This window comes from Myotis myotis, unplaced genomic scaffold (assembly GCF_014108235.1).
Source record: "Myotis myotis isolate mMyoMyo1 unplaced genomic scaffold, mMyoMyo1.p scaffold_m19_p_56, whole genome shotgun sequence".
Lineage (NCBI taxonomy): Eukaryota > Metazoa > Chordata > Mammalia > Chiroptera > Vespertilionidae > Myotis > Myotis myotis.
In genome coordinates this window covers 28,938-52,014 of record NW_023416364.1, presented here as the reverse complement: position 1 = coordinate 52,014, position 23,077 = coordinate 28,938, and the positions used below count along the sequence as shown (strand labels likewise).

The 23,077-nt window shown below is 57.0% G+C and overlaps 2 protein-coding genes across 3 annotated transcripts in view; both read left to right on the top strand.

Moving 5' to 3' along the window:
• Positions 1-14,490, top strand: part of GRIN2D (glutamate ionotropic receptor NMDA type subunit 2D) — a 45,297-nt gene extending 30,807 nt beyond the window's left edge. The window contains exons 10-12 of one of the 2 annotated variants that reach the window (XM_036311567.1): positions 11,625-11,812; positions 12,013-12,245; positions 12,438-14,490. In XM_036311567.1, coding sequence (XP_036167460.1) covers positions 11,625-11,812; positions 12,013-12,245; positions 12,438-13,781 — 1,765 coding nt within the window. In that variant the 3' untranslated portion in view covers positions 13,782-14,490. The remainder of the gene's footprint in view (positions 1-11,624; positions 11,813-12,012; positions 12,246-12,437) is intronic. The other variant, XM_036311565.1, reaches the window with a different exon arrangement.
• Positions 14,491-16,087: 1,597 nt separating this feature from the next.
• Positions 16,088-22,817, top strand: GRWD1 (glutamate rich WD repeat containing 1). Its single transcript, XM_036311563.1, has 7 exons — positions 16,088-16,297; positions 16,506-16,623; positions 16,808-16,967; positions 19,875-20,088; positions 20,220-20,362; positions 20,740-20,937; positions 21,860-22,817. Exons 1-7 carry the CDS (start codon positions 16,111-16,113, stop codon positions 22,175-22,177), a joined length of 1,338 nt encoding a protein of 445 aa, XP_036167456.1. The 5' UTR covers positions 16,088-16,110; the 3' UTR covers positions 22,178-22,817.
• Positions 22,818-23,077: the final 260 nt, after the last annotated feature.

The window sequence follows — 23,077 nt, the reverse complement described above, 5'->3', positions numbered from 1 at the left end:
GCCGAGGCGGTCAGGGGACGCTCTGTGTCTGGCTTCTCTTCTTGGCTTGTAGGTGACTGTCCTCTCCCCGTGTCCTCACGACGTGTCCCATCTGTGTGTGTCTCTGTGTCCCGACTTCTCCCGGCCTGTTGGATGCGGGCCCACCCCAATGACCTCATTTCAACTCGAGTCACCTTTTGCGGCACTGGGGTAGGACTTCAATACGTGAATGTAGCCCGGCCGGCGTGGCTCAGTGGTTGAGCATCAACCTATGAAGCAGGAAGTCACGTTTCGGGTTCGATTCCCGGTCAGGGCACGCGCCCAGGTTGGCGTGCAGGAGGCAGCCGATCCATGATTCTCTCTCATCGCTGGTGTTTCTATCGCTCTCTCCCTCTCCCTTTCTCTCTGAAATCAATACACATATATTTAAAATATATATATGTGAATGTTGAAGGACACCATTCAGCCTGTATTCATAGGTGAATATTATTATTCCCATTTTAGAGATGGGGAAACTGAGGCACAGCAAGATTCCCATAGCTGCTGAGTGGCAGAGCTGGGACTTGATCATCGGCCATCCGACTCCCAGCCCAGCGTCTCGGCCACTCCAATACATTGCCTGCTGGGCAGTGAGAGACCCAGAAGTCTTGTGAATTCACAAGGGATACATACCCCTGTGTGTCGCACTGTCACCTCTGCGGATTTCTGGCTTCTGCTGCATCCTATTTCTCTCCACTATTCCTTTTCACATTTCCCCCCCTAATTTTTAGTTCTATTTTTGTTGTTTTTATTAATCCTCACCCGAGGATATTTTTTCCCCATTGATTTTTAGAGTATGAAAGGGATGGAGGGAGGGGGAGAAAGAGAGGGGTGAGAGAGACACATCAATTGGTTGCCTCCCGCACTCATCCCCACCCCGCCAGGGATCGAACATGCAACCCTTCTGCAGGGGCCGGTGCTCTAACCACTGAACACACCAGCCAGGGCTTTTAGTTCTATTTTTTTTTAAAATATATATCTTTATTGATTTCAGAGAGGGAGGGAGAGGGAAAGAGAGATAGAAACATCAATGATGAGAGAGAATCATTGATGGGCTGCCTCCTGCACACCCCCACTGGGGATCAAGCCCACAACCCAGGCATGTGTGCCCTTGGCCGGAATCGAACCCAGGACCCTTCAGTCCACAGGCTGACGCTCGATCCTCCAAGCCAAACCAGCCAGGGCAAGTTCTATTTTTATCAGAGTTATATGTTCACATACTTTGGAGCGTCAGATACACGATTAAAAATAATGAAAACCCACAGCCCCACCTGCCTGCCTCCATCCCCCCCCCAACCCCCCCCCCCCCCCCGGAGGATCTGCTGTCCCCTCATTTACTGTGCCATTGTGTGATTGACGTCCTGGTCTCTAAATAGCACGTTGGACTGGCTGCCTCCTGGTTTTTCCAACTTTAGGCCTTTTCCGTTCGCGTCTCACGACGGAAGACACGTACTCATGCTCTGGTTTAAATCGCTGCAGCCTCCCACGCCGGGATCCTGGCTGGACGCACACGCAGTGTTACAGTTCTGACTGCGTCTCCGCTCCCACAGCTGCCGCCAGTAGTAAACCAGGACGACTTCCCGCTCCCACACAAGTCTTTGTTTTTCCTGGAGTTAATAATTGTCTCCCCCCCGCACCCCTCCCCTCCCAGTTACTTAGTGCCTGAGTTTTCTTTGTGCTTAACTAATGCCAACCCACAGTCTCTGTTAGTTACATGAACCTCTCCGTATACCCAGAGCCTCAGGTACCCCATTGATGTCATCTCCTCGAAGAAGTTTCTCTCCTGACCTTCTGGCCCGCTCCAGTCTGCCCAAGGTCGGCCATCCTGACTTGATCCCCTCACCTCCCCCCGGGGTTCAGATCATATCAACTCCCAAGTCTTACTCTTTTTTAAAATATATATATATATTATTGATTTTTTACCCAGAGGAAGGGAGAGGGATAGAGAGTTAGAAACATCGATGAGAGAGAAACATCGATCAGCTGCCTCCTGCACGCCCCCTACTGGGGATGTGCCCGCAACCAAGGTACATGCCCTTGACCGGAATCGAACCTGGGACCCTTGAGTCCGCAGGCCGACGCTCTATCCACTGAGCCAAACCAGCTACGGCCCAAGTCTTACTCTTGACGCTCTAAGGAACTGAGCTCCCGGGCCAGGGCAAAGCATCTGTACTCCTGTGGGCCATCTGCCTGGCTGGCTGGCTGTAAAATTCGGGGCTGGAGATCATTTTCCTCCAGGTGTTTAAAGGCATCCCTCCTGCCCTAACCCGTTTGGCTCAGTGGGTAGAGCGTCGGCCTGCGGACTGAAGGGTTCCAGGTTCGATTCCGGTCAAGGGCATGTACCTTGGTTGCAGGCACATCCCCAGTGGGGGGTGTGCAGGAGGCAGCTGATCGATGTTTCTCTCTCATCGATGTTTCTAACTCTCTATCCCTCTCCCTTCCTCTCTGTAAAAAATCAATAAAATATATTGAAGGCATCCCTCCTCATTTCTAACTTCAAAGTTACTGTTGAAAAATCCAAAGTCATGCTGATCCCCAAGGCTCGTCCCTGACCTCTTTTTCTTTCTCCGGTCCTAGGCAGCGTGTCTTCAGCTATCCTCATGACTGAGCCTTCCAATCATGTCATTTCTTCGGGCAAAGTTTCTCATTTTTTCTATTACGATCCCCCCACCCCCACCCCCACCACCCCAGTTTTCTGTTCTTTCTTGCTGGAACTCTCACTTAATTTCACAGTGGGCTTCCTGGACTGCCCATTTCTTTGATTCCTTCTCTTATTTATCCTTCTCTTCAGCTCCCTGCTCTACTTCCTGCGAGACTTTCTTAATGTTAGCTTCCGCCCTTTTACTCAGCTTTCCATTTCTGCGAGCGTGGTTTTCATTTCTAAGCACTTTTGTGATCTCTGAACTTTGTACGGCGCTTTGCAAACGTTACAGTATTATTTTAGAGTGGCCTATTTTGTCGTATCCTGTTAATGGTTGGAAGGTGCAGTACCTTTTCTCGTTTCCCTGATGATGTTAATGATCATGGTTGGGGGGAGAGGGGTTGCATTATCTCCTGTCCGCATCCTGTTTCCTTCAAGTCACCTGCTGTTTGTTCCTGTCTTTCTTACTAGAGGCTTTATTTGATGGCTGGTAATCCTTGGGAGTCTGTTCATATTGGGGAGTGGTGGGTCCAAAACTCTCGAAATGATGGGTCTGTGATTATATAAATGGGGTTGTTGACTCTGCACTTCACTGTGGGGTGATCTGTCTGGAGGATTTGGGGGGGGAGATCCCCAATGTTAGTATCTTTCAGTCTCTTTCATATATAGTAACATATACTAGAGTCCTGATGCATGGAATTTGTGCAAGAGTAGACCTTCCTTCCCCCAGCTGCCGGCACCGGCTTCCCTCTGGCACTGAGGGACCTGGGCTTCCCTCGCAGCCCCGGCTTCGTCCGGAAGGTCGTCTGGAAGGACATCTGGTCTAATTAGCATATTACACTTTTATTATTATAGATATGATGTTTTTAAAAAAATATATTTTATTGATTTTTTTACAGAGAGGAAGGGAGAAGGATAGAGTTAGAAACATAGATGAGAGGGAAACATCGATCAGCTGCCTCCTGCACACTCCCTACTGGGGATGTGCCCGCAACCAAGGCACATGCCCTTGGCCGGAATTGAACCCGGGACCCTTCAGTCCGCAGGCCGACGCTCTATCCACTGAGCCAAACCGGTCAGGGCTAGATATGATGTTTTAATATAGAGAAGGAACAAAAGAGGAAACAAACAATGAGCCATGCCCTGGCCAGGTAGCTCAGTTGGCTACAGCATCGTCCTGATACCCCACGGCTGCAAGTTTGATCCCCGGTCAAGTCACATTCAAAATCAACCAATGATTAAGTAGAACAACAAATCGGTGTTTCTCTCTCCTTCCCTCTCTCTCTCTCAAATCAATTATTATTTTTTAAAATATATTTTATTGATTTTTACAGAGAGGAAGGGAGAGGGAAAGAGAGTTGGAAACATCGATGGGAGAGAAACATCGATCAGCTGCCTCCTGCACACCCCCTACTGGGGATGTGCCCGCAACCAAGGTACATGCCCTTGGCCGGAATCGAACCTGTGACCCTTCAGTCCGCAGGCTGACGCTCTATCCACTGAGCCAAACCTGTCAGGGCACAAATCAATTTTTAAAAGGTTAATAATGAGCCTGACAAGACAGCCCCTGGTGTTATGAAAGCTAAAAGGCGCTCATTCATCCACTAAATCTTCACCAAGTTCTCGCACCAGGCACCGGCCTAGGCCGAGGGTACAGCAGTGGACGGACCCAAGTCCCTGCTCCTGGGGGGCCCCCAGTCCGGGTGGGAGGCAGACAGACGGGTGTGAGAGCAGCTCTCCAGCGGCCTTCCCTGCGGGGGTGCAAACGTCCCGACAGCGCATCCAGCACAGCGACCGCTTCTCCGTCACTCGCCATGTGGTTGCTGCGACGAAGGAACTCAATGTTTTATGTTATTTTATTTTTTTTTGTATTTTTTAGTTTGGTTTTGCTTTTAATCCTCACCTGAGGATATTTTTCCATTGATTGTGAGAGAGTGGAAGAGAGAGAAACATCGATGTGAGAGAAACACATCGATGGGTTGCCTCCTGCAGGAGCCCTGACCAGGGCCCAGGCGGGGGGGGGGGGTGGGGGGGGGGGGCCTGCAACCGAGGTACGTGCCCTTGACCGGAATTGAACCCGGGACCCTTCGGTTCACAGGCTGATGCTCTATCCACTGAGCCAAACCGGCTAGGGCGAATTTTTAACTTTAGTTAAAATCTGAATTCCAACAGCCACACGTGGCTGGCGGTGACCACTGAGAACAGCACTAGAACATTCCACCCGTACAGAGAAGTGCCGGGAATTGGCAGCTCACGTGGCCTTGGCGGGCTCACACGCCAGCCAGCCGGGGGCTTGCCCTGCCGCTGAGGGCAAGCGACCGGGCAGGCGGCTGAAATGCATTTCTTCCAAAGAAATAAAGAAACGGCTTCTCTTCCCTCACTTGAGGGGGAGGGGGGGTCAAAAAGGAAGCATGGAGCCCCGATCCCTAAGGAAGCAGCCTTGTTTATTTCCTTGGGATCAGGGACGCCGTGTCTGCAAACGCACATCTGCACGCACTCCTCGCTGAAAGGGCACGCTGTTCTCATCTTGCCTTGTCCACGAGGAACGACTCTTGGCGTCTTTCCCACGTTCATGAAATCTTCCCTCTCGGCTGCGGCTCCCGGCCCACAAAACACCCTCCTCCAAGCGGCCTGAATTCATTCGTTCCGCCTCTCGCCAGGAGGCACCTGCTGTGTGCCAGGTGCTGTTCCAGACCCGGCGCACACAGCCGGGATCGGCCAGGCAAGGTCCGTCCCTCAGGGAATTTACATTCCAGCGGGGTGAGGCGCGGTAAACTTAACCACTGAGCAGGTTTGGCGCAGTGGATAGAGCATCTGCCCTCGGACTGAAAGGCCCTGGGTTCCATTCCGGTCAAGGGCATGTACCCCGGTTGCAGGTTCACTTCCCTGACCCTGGTTGAGGCATGTGCAGGAGGCAACCAGTTGATGTGTCTCTCTCACATCGATGTTTCTGTTTCTCTCTCTCTCTCTCTCTCTCTCTCTCTCTCTCTCTCTCTCTCTCTCTCCCCCCCCTCCCTCCACTCTGTCTAAAAATCAATAGAGGGGAAAAAATCAATGGGAAAAATATCCTTGGGGGAAGATTAACAACAAAACGATCACCAAGACCATTTTATAATTACAAGGGGATAAGTGCTATGGACAAAAATGGGGAGAGGGGGAATGAAGGCGTGTGGGGGACCCTGGGAGGAAGCCACCGGTTGAGTATTAAGCAGGGTGCTTGGGAAGGTGTCTCTTGAGCCATCACTTGAAGGAAGGGAGGGAGCCAGCCAGGCGGGTATCTGGGAGAAGAACGCTCCAGCAGGGGCTGCAGAAGTGCAAAGGCCCTGAGGCCGGAGCACGCTGCCGCAGTCGGGAGCTGTGCAAAGGCCAGCGTAGCTGGAGCAGACGCAGTGCGGGAGGTGTGTGTGGGAGATGGGTAGCTGGAGCAGACGCAGTGCGGGAGGTGTGTGTGGGAGATGGGTAGCTGGAGCAGACGCAGTGCCGGAGGCGTGTGTGGGAGATGGGTAGCTGGAGCAGACGCAGTGCCGGAGGCGTGTGTGGGAGATGGGTAGCTGGAGCAGACGCAGTGCGGGAGGTGTGTGTGGGAGATGGGTAGCTGGAGCAGACGCAGTGCGGGAGGTGTGTGTGGGAGATGGGTAGCTGGAGCGGACGCAGTGCGGGAGGTGTGTGTGGGAGATGGGTAGCTGGAGCAGACGCAGTGCGGGAGGTGTGTGCGGGAGATGGGTAGCTGGAGCAGAGGCAGTGCCGGAGGTGTGTGTGGGAGATGGGTAGCTGGAGCAGACGCAGTGCGGGAGGTGTGTGTGGGAGATGGGTAGCTGGAGCAGGCGCAGTGCGGGAGGTGTGTGTGGGAGATGGGTAGCTGGAGCAGACGCAGTGCGGGAGGTGTGTGTGGGAGATGGGTAGCTGGAGCGGGCGCAGTGCGGGAGGTGTGTGTGGGAGATGGGTAGCTGGAGCGGGCGCAGTGCGGGAGGTGTGTGTGGGAGATGGGTAGCTGGAGCAGACGCAGTGCGGGAGGTGTGTGTGGGAGATGGGTAGCTGGAGCGGACGCAGTGCCGGAGGTGTGTGTGGGAGATGGGTAGCTGGAGCAGAGGCAGTGCCGGAGGCGTGTGTGGGAGATGGGTAGCTGGAGCGGACGCAGTGCGGGAGGCGTGTGTGGGAGATGGGTAGCTGGAGCGGACGCAGTGCGGGAGGTGTGTGTGGGAGATGGGTAGCTGGAGCGGACGCAGTGCCGGAGGTGTGTGTGGGAGATGGGTAGCTGGAGCAGAGGCAGTGCCGGAGGTGTGTGTGGGAGATGGGTAGCTGGAGCGGACGCAGTGCGGGAGGCGTGTGTGGGAGATGGGTAGCTGGAGCGGACGCAGTGCGGGAGGTGTGTGTGGGAGATGGGTAGCTGGAGCAGAGGCAGTGCGGGAGGTGTGTGTGGGAGATGAGGCCCGAGGAGTCAGGAGGGACGCGGGGGAGTTTGGTGGCTCCTGGCTTTGTTTGTAGCTCAAGGAAACTCTAATGACTCTGAGTGAAGTGGGCAGTCAGGGGAGGGTTGTGAGCCAAGGAAGGGCGGGAGCTGACTCAGATGCTAAGATCCCTTTGGACAGGGCAGACTAAACAGGGACGTAAGGACAGACACAGGGTATTTTATTTTTTCCCAAACTTGCGTCTAAACAAAGGCTGTAGGACACGGCTGAGTTTTACTAGAGGTTTAAGGGCAATGGGAGGGGGGAAGGAAGTGGGGGGAAGGGAGGGCAGCATTATCTATACTAATAATAGAGGAATATGCAAATTATCCAGGACTCCATCACAGTAACGACCGAACAGCAGGCTGTGTGGGGCGACCAGGCTGGCAGGGGGTTTAGTGAGGGACGACCAAATGACCGAACAGCAGGCTGCATGGGGCAATCAGGCTGGCAGGGGGAGGCAATTGGGGGTGACCAGGCCGGGGGGGGGCAGTTGGGGGCGACCAGGGTGGCAGTTGGGGGCAACCAGGCCAGAGGGGGAGCTGTTAGGGGTGACCAGGCTAGAGAGGGGGCAGTTAGGGGCAACCAGGCCAGTGGGCGGAGGCAGTTGGGGGCGACCAGGCTGGCAGGGGGGGCAGTTAGGGGTGTTCAGGCCAGCAGGCAGAGGCGGTTAGGGGTGATCAGGCTGACAGGCAGGCAGGTAAGCAGTTAGGAGCCAGTGGTCCCGGATTGTGAGAGGGATGTCCGACTGCCGGTTTAGGCCCGATCCCCGGGACATCCCCCGAGGGGTCCCGGATTGGAGAGGGTGCAGGCTGGGCTGAGGGGGATCCCCTCCGACCATGCACAAATTTTGTGCACCGGGCCTCTAGTATTCCAGAAGAACAGAGGAAATGATTAAAAGTGAAGGCTCTTAGGTCCCCTCCTCCTGTAAGTCGCTCAAACCTTCCCACCTCTGGAGGCCTTGGTTTGGGGGCTCTCTCTAAAATGCTTCTCGGTCTCTCCCCACCATACCCCTCCCTTGTCCCCCAACAACCCCAAGACTCTCCTTCCATCTTATCCTCGTCCCCAGAGCCTCCATCCCGCCTCTTCAGCGGATTCTGGAAACTCCCAGGTTTTCCCACTTCAACGGGTATGAGGTTCACCTTTCGCCCTCAAGGGCATTTAGCTAAACCAAGAGAAAGTTAGAGAAATTACCGTCTGCCTATGAGGCAGCAGTGCCCGCGGGCAGCGCTGGCATTTTTCTTGCCTATCTACATATGTTCCCAGATGTCAGCTGGGATCTCCCTGCCCGTGCGGATCTATATAAAGTTCATTCAAACGCTTCTCAACAGCTTCCACTCGTTCTCCAGCGCCTTCCTTGCCCCGCCCCCAAGGCTGATCCCTATTTGGGGTGCATGGACTAATTCTCTCCTTTTCGTTAATTTCTCTGCAACTGCCCTCGCCGGTTTGGCTCAGTGGATAGAGCGTCAGCCTGCGGACTGAAAGGTCCCGGGTTTGATTCTGGTCAAGGGCACATGCCTGGGTTGTGGGCTTGATCCCCAGAGGGACGTGCAGGAGGCAGCCAATCAATGATTCTCTCTCATCATTGATGTTTCTTTTTTAATATATTTTATTGATTTTTTTTACAGAGAGAAAGGAAGAGGGATAGAGAGTTAGAGACATCGATGGGAGAGAAACATCGATCAGCTGCCTCCTGCACACCTCCTACTGGGGATGTGCCCACAACCAAGGTGCATGCCCTTGACCGGAATCGAACCCGGGACCCTTCAGTCCGCAGGACTGCGCTCTATCCACTGAGCCAAACGGGTTAGGGCTCATCATTGATGTTTCTATCTCTCTCTCCCTCTCCCTTCCTCACTGAAATCAATTAAAATATATAATTTTTTAAAAAACAAAAATATATTTAAAAAAATAATAATTTATCTGCAACCAAACACGTACACAGGCATTCCGGTGCACGTGTGTGTGTGTGGGGGAGGGGGGCATAGAGGTATTTACATGGACAGGCAAACAGCTGCCACCCAGTGTCCGGCCACATGCTCTCATCTCTCTCTCTTGCTTCCCCCCCCTCCCTGCCCCCGGACTGTCCAATACTATTTCCATTTAAATTAATTCTAATTAAGTGGAAAGTTCCATCCTTTCGTGGCACTGGCACATTTTGAGAGGCCGAGAGCCACGGATGGCTGGTGGCTGCCCCGCCAGACGGGCGGCCGGGATATTTCCATCATCACAGAATGTTCTTTCCCACAATGCTGGTCTAGACAGGACAAGCGCCCCCTTCTGGGAGCCAGCCAGGGGTCTGCAGTGAAGATGACCAACATTTTACCCCATAAGTATGTCATTTTAAAAAGGACAGAGCCCTGGCCGGTTTGGCTCAGTGGAGATGGCGTTGGCCCGAGGACTGAAGGGTCCCGGGTTCGATTCCAGTCAAGGGCATGTACCTTGATTGCAGGCTTGATCCCCAGTGGGATTTGTACAGGAGGCAGCTGATCAATGTTTCTCTCTCTCTTTCCCTCTCCCTTCCTCTCTGAAATCAATAAAGATATATTTTTTAAAGAATAAAATAAGCCGAAACCGGTTTGGCTCAGTGGATAGAGCGTCGGCTTGCGGACTGAAAGGTCCCAGGTTCGATTCCGGTCAAGGGCATGTACCTTGGTTGCGGGCACATCCCCAGTAGGAGATGTGCAGGAGGCAGCTGATCGATGTTTCTCTCTCATCGATGTTTCTAACTCTCTATCTCTCTCCCTTCCTCTCTGTAAAAAATCAATAAAATATATTTTTTAAAAAAATAAAATAAAATAAAAAGCACATACAGTCCTGGCCAGTTTGGCTCAGTGGAGAGAGCATTGGCCCGAGGACTGAAGGGTCCCGGGTTCGATTCCAGTCAAGGGCATGTACCTTGGTTGCAGGCTTGATCCCCAGTGGGGAGTGTGCAGGAGGCAGCTGATAGGTGTTTCTAACTCTCTATCTCTCTCCCTTCCTCTCTGTAAAAATCAATAAAATACATATATATTTTAAAGTACATACAGAGTTATACACTATATGGGCTTCTGGGAGTGGTTTGCGTTTTGTTTTGGTTTTTTGTTTTGTTTTTTTTCACAGTAACACTCCCTGGACATCTTCAGATGTCAGATCACAGGCATTTATCTTGCTTCATAGAATAGTTACACGGTGTTCCGTGGTGTGGATTCGCTTACTCATTCCTTCATTCTGCAAAGATTTACAGCCACCTGGTAGGTACAGGAACGGTGCGAGGTCCCAGCCTGGAACGTGGTGCCCTCCGGCCCTCCCCTCAGGGGCTCGAGCCCTGGGGAGAGGCTGAGGTGAATGCAGTCATCACGGAAATAAGTGCACAATGGCAGCGGGTGTGCAGAAGCGCAGCGCCCCATGCGCCCCTCTGTGAGGCAAGGCCCCCCATGCACCCCTCTGTGAGAGCTGATTCCACATCCCTGACCCTCTTCCCAGCAAGTTTTAGACGTGGGGGCCTCGTGGGGGAACGCAAGCAAATGAAGAGGGTGCATCTGGGCCTGCATTTCCGGGTCTGAACAGTGGGGATACTAGCTTCTACCTTGCCCAGCGGGCGTGGCTCGGGGGTTGAGCGTCGACCTACGAACAAGGAGGTCAGGGTTCGATCCCTGGTCAGGGCACAAGCTCAGGTTGTGGGCTCCATCCCCAGTGTGGGGCGTGCAGGAGGCAGCCGATCCATGACTCTCTCTCATCATTGATGTTTCTCTCTCTCTCCTTTCCCCTTCCTCTCTGACATCAATAAGAACATATGTATTTAAAATAAGTAAATAAGCCCTAACTGGTTTGGCTCAGTGACTAGAGCGTCAGCCTGCGGACTCAAGGGTCCCAGGTTCGATTCCGGTCAAGGGCATGTCCCTGGGTTGCGGGCACATCCCCAGTAGGGAGTGCGCAGGAAGCAGCTGATCGATGTTTCTCTCTCATCGATGTTTCTAATTTGCTATTCCTCTCCCTTCCTCTCTGTAAAAAAAATCAATAAAATATATTTAAAAATAAAAAAATTAAAAATTAATTAATAATTAATTAAAAATAGTTTCTACCTTCTGGTAACGTGGTGAGGATTACACAAGCTATTTAACTAGACGGACAGTGCCTGGCACAGTATTAGCGACCAGTAACGTATTATTATTTCTATGGCTCCCTTTTTGAGTCTCAGCCCCCCTTCAAAAGGGAGGCCTCCTCCATTTAGGCCTCCTCTGGAGGACTCTGGTGAGGATTCAACCAGTAATTATTTCGTCACGGTCACAGCTAACATCTCTCCAGCCCTCCCTCTGCACCAAGCACCATCTAACCTTCGCAGCAACCCCCGGGGAAGTGCGGCTGTTGTCCCCATTTTACAGATATTGACACTGAGGCACAGAGAGGTGCCGCTTGCTCAAGGAGCGTTATCAGTGACGGGAGCAGTTGGAGGTGAGGGGTCGCGGGGTTCGGGGCTGGGCCATGAGGGCATTGGGGTGCGACTGACCCTGCCCTTTATGCCCCCCTGCCCCCAGGAAGCTGGACGCCTTCATCTATGACGCGGCTGTGCTCAACTACATGGCCCGCAAGGATGAGGGCTGCAAGCTGGTCACCATCGGGTCCGGCAAGGTCTTCGCCACCACGGGCTACGGCATCGCCCTGCACAAGGGCTCCCGCTGGAAGCGGCCCATCGACCTGGCGCTCCTGCAGTTCCTGGGGGACGGTGCGGCTGCAGAGGGGGCCTGGGGGAGCCCGGGGCGGGGGGGGGGATGGGGTGGGGGTGGCGGGGAGCCCTGGGTCCCGCAGAAGGAGGGGATGAGGACCAGGGCACCAGGGTGGAGGGCCTAGACTCCTCTATCAGAGGCGGGTCCTCGAGGGATCGCTACAAAGGTGACCTCTGACCTCTGACCGCACGCCCCCCAGATGAGATCGAGATGCTTGAGCGGCTGTGGCTCTCCGGGATCTGCCACAACGACAAGATCGAGGTGATGAGCAGCAAGCTGGACATCGACAACATGGCAGGCGTCTTCTACATGCTGCTGGTGGCCATGGGCCTGTCGCTGCTGGTCTTCGCCTGGGAGCACCTGGTGTACTGGCGGCTGCGGCACTGCCTGGGGCCCACCCACCGCATGGACTTCCTGCTGGCCTTCTCCAGGGTAGGGGGGAGGCGTGGGGGGCGGGGGAGGGGGGAGGGGGAGGGGGGAGGGAGGCAAGGGGACCCGCAGGTGGCAACCCGCCGGGAGGCCCAGGCGTGGGAGGGAGCCGGCGGGGATGCGGGGGAGGAGGGAGGGGTGGGGCCGGGGTCCCGGGCCCACGGTGCTGACCCCGCCTCCCCCGCGGCCCCGCAGGGCATGTACAGCTGCTGCAGCGCCGAAGCCGCCCCGCCGCCCGCCAAGCCTCCGCCGCCGCCGCCGCCGCAGCCGCTGCCCAGCCCCGTGTACCCGGCCCCGCGCCCCGCGCCCGGCCCCGCGCCCTTCCTGCCCCGCGAGCGCGCGGCGGTGGACCGCTGGCGCCGCGCCAAAGCCGCGGGGCCGCCGGGGGCCGCGGGCCTGGCCGACGGCTTCCACCGCTACTACGGCCCCATCGAGCCGCAGGGCCTGGGCGTGGGCGTGGGCGAGGCGCGCACGGCGCCCCGGGGCGCGGGGGGCCGCCCGCTGTCCCCGCCGGCCGCGCAGCCCCCGCAGAAGCCGCCGCCCTCCTACTTCGCCATCGTGCGGGACAAGGAGCCCGCCGAGCCCGCCGCCGGCGCCTACCCCGGCTTCCCGTCTCCGCCCGCGCCCCCCTCCGCCGCCGCGGCCGCCGCCGTCGGGCCGCCGCTGTGCCGCCTGGCCTACGAGGACGAGAGCCCGCCGGCGCCCGCGCGCTGGCCGCGCTCCGACCCCGAGAGCCAGCCGCTGCTGGGGCCCGGCGGGGGCGGCGCGGGGGGCGCGGGCGGCGCGGGCGGCGGGGCTCCGGCGGCGCCCCCCCCGCGCCGCGCCGCGCCGCCCCCGTGCCCGTACCTCGACCTGGAGCCGTCGCCGTCGGACTCGGAGGACTCGGAGAGCCTGGGCGGCGCGTCGCTGGGCGGCCTGGAGCCCTGGTGGTACGCCGACTTCCCCTACCCGTACGCCGAGCGCCTCGGGCCGCCGCCCGGCCGCTACTGGTCGGTCGACAAGCTCGGGGGCTGGCGCGCCGGCAGCTGGGACTACCTGCCCCCGCGCGGCGGCCCGGCCGCCTGGCACTGCCGCCACTGCGCCAGCCTGGAGCTGCTGCCGCCGCGCCATCTCAGCTGCTCGCACGACGGCCTGGACGGCGGCTGGTGGGCGCCGCCGCCCCCGCCTTGGGCCGCGGGACCCCCGCCCCGGCGCCGGGCCCGCTGCGGGTGCCCGCGGGCGCACACTCACCGCCCGCGCGCCTCGCACCGGGTGCCCGCGCCCCCCGCCCCGCACCACCACCGGCACCGGCGCGCCGCGGGGGGCTGGGACCTCCCGCCGCCCGCGCCCACCTCCCGCTCGCTCGAGGACCTCAGCTCGTGCCCCCGCGTCGCCCCCGCGCGCCGGCTCACCGGGCCCTCCCGCCACGCGCGCCGGTGCATGCACGCGGCGCACTGGGGGCCGCCGCTGCCCGCCGCGTCCCACCGGAGACACCGGGGCGGGGACCTGGGGACCCGCCGGGGCTCGGCGCACTTCTCCAGCCTCGAGTCCGAGGTATGACGCGGCCCCGGGGGCCCGCCCGCCCCCTCGGTCAGCGCAGGCCACGGCCCGAGGGGGCGCGCGCAGTGGAGAGGACCCGCGTGGGATGGGAAAGAGAAAGGTGGCACTGGCCGGACCCCGCCTGGAGCAGCGTCCTGTGCCCCTTCGTTTTCGGGGCACCGTGAGCCGGAGGGGATTTGGTCCCCGGAATCTCACCCCGCTTGGGAGCGAGGGCGGGGGGCGGGGGGCGGAGGTCTCGGAGCCCACTGGACATTTTTTAAAACCCGACAAGGGCTTTTTAACGTCACCAGATGGGGCGGGAGGTGGGGGGGTCGCGCCACGCCCGCGCCCCACCCCCACGCCCGGGGCCGTGGCCCCCACATCACTGTGCAGCTCCCCGGCCCCGGCCACGCCTCCGGGGAAGCCCGTTTTTAACCTTCCATCCATTGGGACTCAAAACTGTGAGACGCATTCGCCAAACTGTGACCCTCCTAGACCTTGGCCCCGCCATACAGAAACCCCTGACCCCAGACTGTGACTTCCGACCCCTACCAATGGTCATCCGACCCCAGACTGTGACCTCTGACCCGAAACTGTGACCCGAACCCCAGACTGTGCCCCGACCAGACTGTGCCCCTTGACGTCAAACCGGGACACCCTCCCCCCCCTCTCCTTTTCCACCCCGGGTCACATTTCCCTATTTTGACTTCGGACACACCCCCAACGGAAGCCCCGCCTCCCCCGCCCCGCCCCCCTGCCCCCAGCGTTGATCCCACCCTTTAGGGGCCAAAACCTCCCATCCAGTCGCACCTCACTACCTACCCCAGGTGCCACCAAACACACCCTCTCCAAATCTCACCCTTATCTGTGACCCTTCAGTGATGACCCGGCAGACCCCCCAAAGCCTCCTCTTCCCAGATCTCCAGCCGGGTCTGGAGCTGGGTTGTGGAGGGGAGGGTCTGGGAGTCCACACTCACACCCACCTTCCTTCCCTCTCTCCTGGTCCACCTTGCAGTGTTTGGAATAAACCATGTTTTTATGCCTCCTCAGTCCAAGTGTGAGCTCCGTGTCTGTCTCGTAGCCCCCACCCCCACCCCCAGCACCAGCACCCTCAAACCTGTGAAGGAAACAAACTGAGAGAAGTCCCACCGAAGGAAGGGGCAGAAAGAGAATTAGCGAGAGCAGAGACCCTGGAGGGAGGCGGGAGACAAAGACCCAGAAAGAGGAGGTGAAAAAAGACCCTGAGAAGGGAAGGGCTGAGAAGGGGCAGGGGTGGACAGAGACCTGGAGATATGGGGGACAGAGAACTCAGGAAAGATCCAGGATCAGACCATTTCAGGATCAAGTCGAGGGGCCCATTCCTATGGCTACGGTCAACGAGGCGTGCAAGATTCTTAATATCCTGTCCATGCAAGTGCGGAGCGTGTCTAATACATTTCAGCCAATCCACATATCTTGAATAGCGTTAATCTCACCAAGGAGAATCTATTCCTAACATTTCATTATGCCAATTAGCCAAACCTCTGCTGCTGATGGGCGATAAGGAGAAGCACTCGTAACAGCTGCCTCCAGAGGGTGGACTTTCTGATTAAGTGCTCGCTGACCATAGCTGCAATGTGAAGTCCTTGGTTAGGCACTTGACTGCCCCGAGAGGGTAGATTCAACCGACTAACTCACGCGTAATATCATCCTGCTTACATTAAGCATTTTGAAATAAATTAAAGCCATCATCACAAGGAGGGGAGAAGAAACCGGCGTTATGGGTCTTCAGAGAACAGAAACCCACACTCCTTGTCAGTAAGAGCTCTTATTTGCATACATGAATAATCATCTGAGCGAAAAGAAAGCTCTGGGAATCAAAGGTGGAAAAATGGAGTGGAGGCTCTGAACTCTGAGTCTAGTAACATAATTAAAGCATAGTGATTAATCACAAAAACAATATGTAATTATATATGTGTTTTCCGATGGTCTTAGGCGACCCCTGTGAAAGCTTCGTTCGACCCCCCAAAGGGGTCGCGACCCACAGGTTGAGAACCGCTAGTAGATGGGCGCCAGGCCTCCCAGAGAACTACAACTCCCAGGAGGCCTTGCGACGGCTCCGCGGAAGAGCGCCTCAAAGTTATGCGGGGCTGGTGGTCTCCGGGTATCCACCACCCGCCTCCAGGGCTAAACCCGGGCGAGGTTACCTTGTTCTCCTTCTCCCTCTCCCCACCGCCCTCTCTAATTGGTGAACTGGAGAGTTTCCAAGGTAACGGCGCCGCCTGGCGGATCTCCGAAGGGGTGGGGGCGGGGAAAAGCGCAAACCGGAAGTGACGCTCTCCCCTCGCGCCGACAGCTAGAGGCTTCGAGGATGGCGGCGCGCAAGGGTCGGCGGCGCACGTGTGAAACCGAGGAGCCCATGGAGGCCGAGTCCCGCGACGCTGGGTCCGAGGGCCCGACCCAGGTCTATCTGCCCGGCCGGGGGCCGCCGCTGCGCGAAGGAGAGGAGCTGGTCATGGACGAGGAGGCCTACGTGCTGTACCACCGAGCGCAGACCGGTGGGTGGGCACCCAGACCCCTGGCCCCCGGGGAAGGAGGGAGCTGGAATCCTGGGTCCTGGGGGGCCCAGGTCCTGAGCCTTTAACTTACTAGTAAGAGGCGCTCTGAAAGGGAAGACTGGGGTCCTGAGAGGGGTGGCGTCACACTGGAGGGCGCTGAGATCCCGCCGCCCCATCATGGCTTTCCAACCTCTCCTTCCCTCCCCAGGCGCCCCCTGTCTCAGCTTTGACATCGTCCGGGACCACCTGGGGGACAATCGCTCCGAGCTTCCTCTGACACTTTACCTGTGTGCCGGGACCCAGGCGGAGAGCGCCCAGAGCAACAGGTGAGTGGGACCCGAGGCTTGCCCAGGAGTCCAAGTCCCAGCCTCTTCCTGCCTCAGAGTCCAGGACTCAGCCTCCGGCTCCCCTTCCCCAGGGACCCAGGAGGCGGGGCTTCCGGCTTCGGCCTCCCTCAGACCCAGCAGTTGGGGTGTCCCCGCGCCTCAGTCACATCCCACTTTCCCCCAGATTGATGATGCTTCGGATGCACAATCTGCACGGGACCAAGCCCCCACCCTCAGAGGGCAGCGATGAAGAGGAGGAGGAAGATGAAGAGGATGAAGAAGATCGGAAGCCTCAGCTGGAGCTGGCCATGGTGCCCCACTACGGCGGCATCAACCGAGTCCGGGTAAGCGCAGCCTACCCAGTCTGCTCTGCGTCTCTGGGGCACGCCCCTACTCTCACGTCTGTGCCTGCACCTCAGCTTTTGGGACAGCATCGGGCACATAATTTTATATGTTAGTTTACATATGTCTTAGCTATTCTGAATTGTCGCTGGGTGCTGTGGAGTGGGTTTCTTTTTTAAAATTTTTTTTTTATTTTATTGTTTAAAGTATTACAGATAGTAGTACATATGTCTCCTTCCCCCTCCCCACCATTGACCTTCCCCCGGCCACCCCTCCCCCCCACCACATGCCCTCACCCCAGTGTCTTGTGTCCATTGGTTATGCTTATATATTCATGCATACAAGTCCTTCAGTTGATCTCTTATTCCGCCCCCCACCCACCCTCGGCAACACTGCCCAGCCTTCCCGCTGTAATTTGACAGCCTGTTCCATGCTTCTCTGCCTCTGTATCTATCTTTTTGTTCATCAGGTTATATTTTTTATTTTTATGTTCTGTGAAATGGTGAGAGTTGCAAAACTTGCCTGGTGTAAGGATCACATAGAATAACGTACAATTCTTTCTGTAACTGAAATACAGTTATTTCAGGTGCTTAGAAACAGCACCTGGCTGTAATGTGAGTGTCTGTGTGTTTTCTGTTATTTTTCAGGAACTGTCCTGAGGTTACTCTTGTGGTTTAGGGTTATAGCATCTTCTGTCTGATCAGGTTGATGTGTGAGTTAAAGGAGGTGACATATAAGCAGCGCTTGGAGCAATGCTTGGCCGGTGGTTCTTGCTGTGCGTTTCCACTGAAGTGTTAACGTGTTTTAGGTACTGTTTTGGACTCTAGGGATTTAACAGGGGGCAGAAGGTCTCTGGCTGCTTGGAATTATATGCTGCTGGAGAAGGGACAAGAGCAAAACAAGGAGGTGTGTACTGTGTCAAGGTGCTAAATGTTGTAGAGAAAAAAATAAAGTCAGGGAAGGGTGTAGGGTGCTCCTGTGTGGGTTGCTATTTTAAATAGTGTGGCCTGGGAAGTATTCACTGATAAGGAGCCGTTCATACAGAGACCCACAGGAAGTGAGGGAGTGAGCCAAGGGTGTGTGGGAAAAGGTTTGCAGGCAAGGAAAGCCAGTGCACAGGCCTGGGGTGGACATGGCATGTTGGAGAAGTTGTTGAGAGACGCTGGGGAGACCAGTGTGCTTAGAGCAGAATGAGCAAGAGATACAGCGACAAGATTCCGGGGGTGGGCCCAGACGAGACAGATTGTTTAGGGCCTTGTAGCCCATTGTAAGGACTTGGGGAGACGCTGGAAGCCATGGGAGAGTTTGGAGCACAGGCAAGGTGGGATCTGACTTGTGTTTTTTTGTTTGTTTGTTTTTTAATTATTAAATCTTCATTTTTCAGATTACATTTGTTCCTCTTTTTTCCCCCCATAACTCCCCCTGACTTGTGTTTTAATTCCTCTACCTGCTCTGTTGAGAAGAGGCTGCAGGAAGGCAAGGGCAGCAGACAGTCCTGTAGGGGCTGTAGTTCGGGAGAAGGGTGACATCAGTAGCAACGTGCGAGACAACAATAGGGGTGGTGGGAGGGATAAAAGTGATGCTTTTTTTTTTTTTTTTTTTCTTCCCCAGTTCTCACCTGGGGATAGTTTTCCATTGTTTTTTTTTTAGGGAGAGTGGAAGAGAGAGGGAAAGACAGAGAGAAACATCCATGTGAGAGAAACACATCCATTGGTTGCCTCCTGCATGAGCCCCAACCAGGGCCCAGGCCGGGGAGGAGCCTGCAACCAAGGTAGGTGCCCTTGACTGGAATCAAACCCGGGACCCTTTGGTCCGCCGGCCGATGCTCTATCCACTGAGCCAAACCTGCCTGGGCGAAGTGGTGCATTTTTACTGGAATCAGCATAGGTGTCAGGTTGAGGAAGAGACAAGTCGAAAATAGGTCCTGCAGTTTGGGGAGGAGTAGTTTGCAGTCGGCGATTAGGAGCTTGGCTTTTTATTTTTTATTTTTATTTTTTATTGATTTTTTACAGAGAGGAAGGGAGAGGGATAGAGAGTTAGAAACATCGATGAGAGAGAAACACCAATCAGCTGCCTCCTGCACACCTCCCACTGGGGATGTGCCCGCAACCAAGGTCCATGCCCTTGACCGGAATCGAACCTGGGACCTTTCAGTCCGCAGGTCGACGCTCTATCCACTGAGCCAAACCGGTTTGGCTAGGAGCTTGGCTTTGATCTCGTGAAGTTTGATGTGAGTCTGGAGTTCGAGAAGGAGGTCGGGCCTAGGGGCTGCTGGAAACCTGGAGGCTGAATGGGACCTCCTTGTGAGCAAACGGACTGAGGCCTGAGGCCCGTGACTCCAACACTGAGAGGGTAGCAGAGACCAGGGGTCTGACGAGGGCTGGTGGGGACTACAGCCTTCATTCCCAGGAATCTTTTTTTTTTTTTTTTTTTTTAAATATATTTTATTGATTTTTTACAGAGAGGAAGGGAGAGAGATAGAGAGTTAGAAACATCGATGGGAGAGAAACATCGATCAGCTGCTTCCTGCACATCTCCTACTGGGGATATGCCCGCAACCAAGGTACATGCCCTTGACCGGAATCGAACCTGGGACCTTTCAGTCCGCAGGCCGACGCTCTATCCACTGAGCCAAACCGGTTTCGGCAATTCCCAGGAATCTTAAAGGAGCTTTGTCCTCCCACCACCACCTCTACTGCAGGTTGGGGAGTGGTCCTAGGTACCAAGCTGGTCTTGAAGACTGTGGTCCTTTCCTACAAAGGATTCTGGGGGTTGTTGTCCCAGCCCTGGGGGTGGGGGGGTGGTCTGAGGAACTGCAGTCCTAGTTCTCGGGGATGCTAGAAGCTGTGGTCACCAACCTGAGCCTCCTGCCCCTCCCAGCTCACCTCCCCTTCCTTCTCCCCCCACAGGTGTCTTGGCTGGGCGAGGAGCCGGTGGCTGGGGTGTGGTCAGAGAAGGGCCAGGTGGAGGTGTTCGCGCTGCGGCGGCTTCTGCAGGTGGTCGATGACCCCCAGGCCCTGGCCGCCTTCCTCCGGGACGAGCAGGCTCGCGTGAAGCCTATCTTCGCCTTCGCTGGCCATATGGGCGAGGGCTTTGCCCTGGACTGGTCCCCCCGTGTGCCCGGTGAGTCCCTGGGGTATGCACTTGGTCCTGGGGTGCCAGAGGGAGCAGGGTCGGCAGCAGGGGTGGGTGCTAACTCCAGGGAGGGGACTGCGCTGGGCCAGCTGGGACCAGGTCGTTTCCCGTCCCCCCAGGGCGCCTGCTGACTGGTGACTGTCAGAAGAACATCCACCTCTGGACGCCCACGGACGGCGGCTCCTGGCATGTAGACCAGCGGCCATTCGTGGGCCACACACGCTCCGTGGAGGACTTGCAGTGGTCCCCAACCGAGGACACGGTGAGGCAGGGCTGGGGCTGGATTCCTGGGTCTTGGGTTTTTTTTTAATATGTCTTTTTATTGATGTCAGAGAGGAAGGGAGAGGGAGAGAGAGAGATAGAAACATCAGATGAGAGAGAATCACTGATCGGCTGCCTCCTACACACCCCCTGCTGGGGACCCAGCCCGCAACCCTGGCATGTGCCCTGCCTGGGAATCGAACCAGTGACCTCTTGGTTCCTGGGTCAACAGTCAACCAACTGAGCCATACCAGCTGGGCTGGATTCCTGGGTCTTAAAGGAGGAGGGGCTGGGGCAGGTCCTAGTGAGGGGCCCACAACTAGTACCTGGTCTCGGGTGGGGTGCAGGGAGCCCCGGTCGCTCAGACTCCTCTTCCAGGTATTCGGCTCCTGCTCAGCTGACGCCTCCATTCGCATCTGGGACATCCGGGCCGCCCCCAGCAAGGCCTGCATGCTCACCACTGCCGCCGCCCACGATGGGGACGTCAACGTCATCAACTGGAGCCGCCGGGAGCCCTTCCTGCTCAGCGGCGGGGATGACGGGGCCCTCAAGGTGTGGGACCTGCGGCAGTTCAAGGTACGCTGCCAGCTGGGCACCCGGAGAAGCTCCTGTTCCCGCAGCCGCTGGGATTTGTGGGTCTGCCCTCTGACGTGGTCTCCGACGCCAGAGCTGGGAGCGCCCTTCACTGGGCCCAGCCCCTTCGGGCGACGATGGGGGAGCGGGCTCAGCAGGAGGGTGGCTTGGGGCTGATGTGGAAGCGCCGTTCTTCCAGCCGGAGAGCTGACAAGAGACAGAAGAGGCAAAGACCTCCGGAGCCCAGCTCCCTCGCTGCAGGAGAGGAGACAGGCATAGCAAGGCCAGGAGCCGATGTGACATATGGCCCAGCTACGTGCTGATTGTAGCGCCGACTGTCGCGCTGAGAGGGCTTCTGGGCAGGAAGCCTTGCTGTGTCTGGGATCCCTCTGAGCAAAGCCCCAACTTCACAGGGCTCTGCACCTTCCCGGGGCCACCGTGTCCTAATCTGTTTTCCCTGCCCGTGTAATGGGTTCTCTAGCATCACCCCTGGGAAGTTTCTAGAAAAGGATTCCAGCCCCAAGGCAGGTACATGGCCGAGCTGATTGGGACTTTGGAGACCCTTCTCCAAGTCAGCCCCTTTGGGTAGGAAAAGCAGCTTCTTGGTTCTTTGCGTCTGCTGCTCCTGGAGCCTGGGAGCCCTGCTTCTGCCTCTTTAAGGCCATAGGACCAGTGGGGAGGACACCCCCTTCCTGGGAGGGGCTCCTGGGCAGGTGAAAGCAGGGTTCCCAGCAGCCCCCGGGACATAGGCCATTGTTACCAGCTGTACCTCCCCCTCTGTCACTTTCAGAGAATCTGGGCTTGTTGGGGCTCAAGGGTGGAGCCCTGGTTGAACCCCGAGGCTGGAGAGGGTTGGGGCTCTGCCTGGGGTACCCCAGGACTCCGGCTGAGGTGCTCAAAGCCCCTGCCTCCTGTTTCCCCACAGTCTGGCTCCCCGGTGGCCACTTTCAAGCAGCACGTGGCCCCCGTGACCTCCGTCGAGTGGCACCCCCAGGACAGCGGGGTCTTCGCAGCCTCGGGTGCAGACAACCAGATCACACAGTGGGACCTGGCCGTGGAGCGGGACCCCGAGGCGGGCGACGCGGAGACCGACCCCGGGCTGGCGGACCTCCCCCAGCAGCTGCTGTTTGTGCACCAGGGCGAGACCGACCTGAAGGAGCTGCACTGGCACCCGCAGTGCCCCGGGGTCCTGGTCAGCACCGCCCTGTCCGGCTTCACCGTCTTCCGCACCATCAGCGTCTGAGCGCGGCCTGGGAGCTGACGGTGAGGGAAGGGACTCGTTCAGATCTGCGGACCGGCCCTTCTCCAAACAAGGACTTTGCTCAGCCCATTGGCACCAGGATGGATTCTGCTTGACTTGCTGTTCTTTAAAGGGCCTTGATTTGGTCTGAGGACCCCTCCAGCCGCAGGACTTGGTTTGATCCATGGCGCTCTGAGACAGCGGTCGCCAGCCTTCCAGACCTCAACCTTGCGGAGCACCAGGAGCACCACTGGTTGGCGACCACTGCTCTCAAACCACTGGGTTTGGCTCCAGCGGCCCCACCCACCCAGAGACGTGGTTCAGCCCAGTGACTTGCCCCCACCCTTCAGGGAACGCTGTTGGCCCATTTCGAAGGTGGGCCTGTGTGGCCCCAATTACTAGGGATATTTTGTCAGCTGAGGCACTTGGCTTGACCCTTTGACCTCAGGGAACTCAAGTGCTTTGCAATGACTGGACCGAGTTTGAGGGGTGGGTCCCCCCCGGAGGATTAGGTTTTGCCAGGACTCCCCGGGGGGGCTGCATGGGCTTTCTCCCCTCCTCTGTGCTGAAGGCAGGTACCGTGGAGGGAGGAAAGTCGGGGGTGGGGGGTCCTAAGAGCCAATAAAGGAGGGAATAGGCCTGATGTATGAGACTCGTCCTGGCCGCTTCCCTGAGAGGAAACGGGGAGGAGCAGGAATCTGGCAGCTGCTCCAGCCTTCACCCCATTGGGTGCAACCCCAGTCTGCCTTCCCTACATTTGATTCCATCCGGGACTCACTCCGGGTCTCCGGAGGGTATCTCACCTGTGACCCCCAACTTTTTAAGGCTTTGTCTCAGAGAGAACCAGGCCCCCCCATTTCTCCTTCAGTCACTGTCTCCTTTATCCTAATCTCACCCCTTTTG

Bases quoted from the DNA above. Each gene is read 5' to 3' on its own strand.
- GRWD1 (XM_036311563.1), top strand. From the start codon at position 16,111: ATGGCGGCGCGCAAGGGTCGGCGGCGCACGTGTGAAACCGAGGAGCCC. The intron at 16,298-16,505 runs GTGGGTGGGCAC...TTCCCTCCCCAG, and splicing joins GTACCACCGAGCGCAGACCG to GCGCCCCCTGTCTCAGCTTT. The intron at 16,968-19,874 runs GTAAGCGCAGCC...CTCCCCCCACAG, and splicing joins GCGGCATCAACCGAGTCCGG to GTGTCTTGGCTGGGCGAGGA.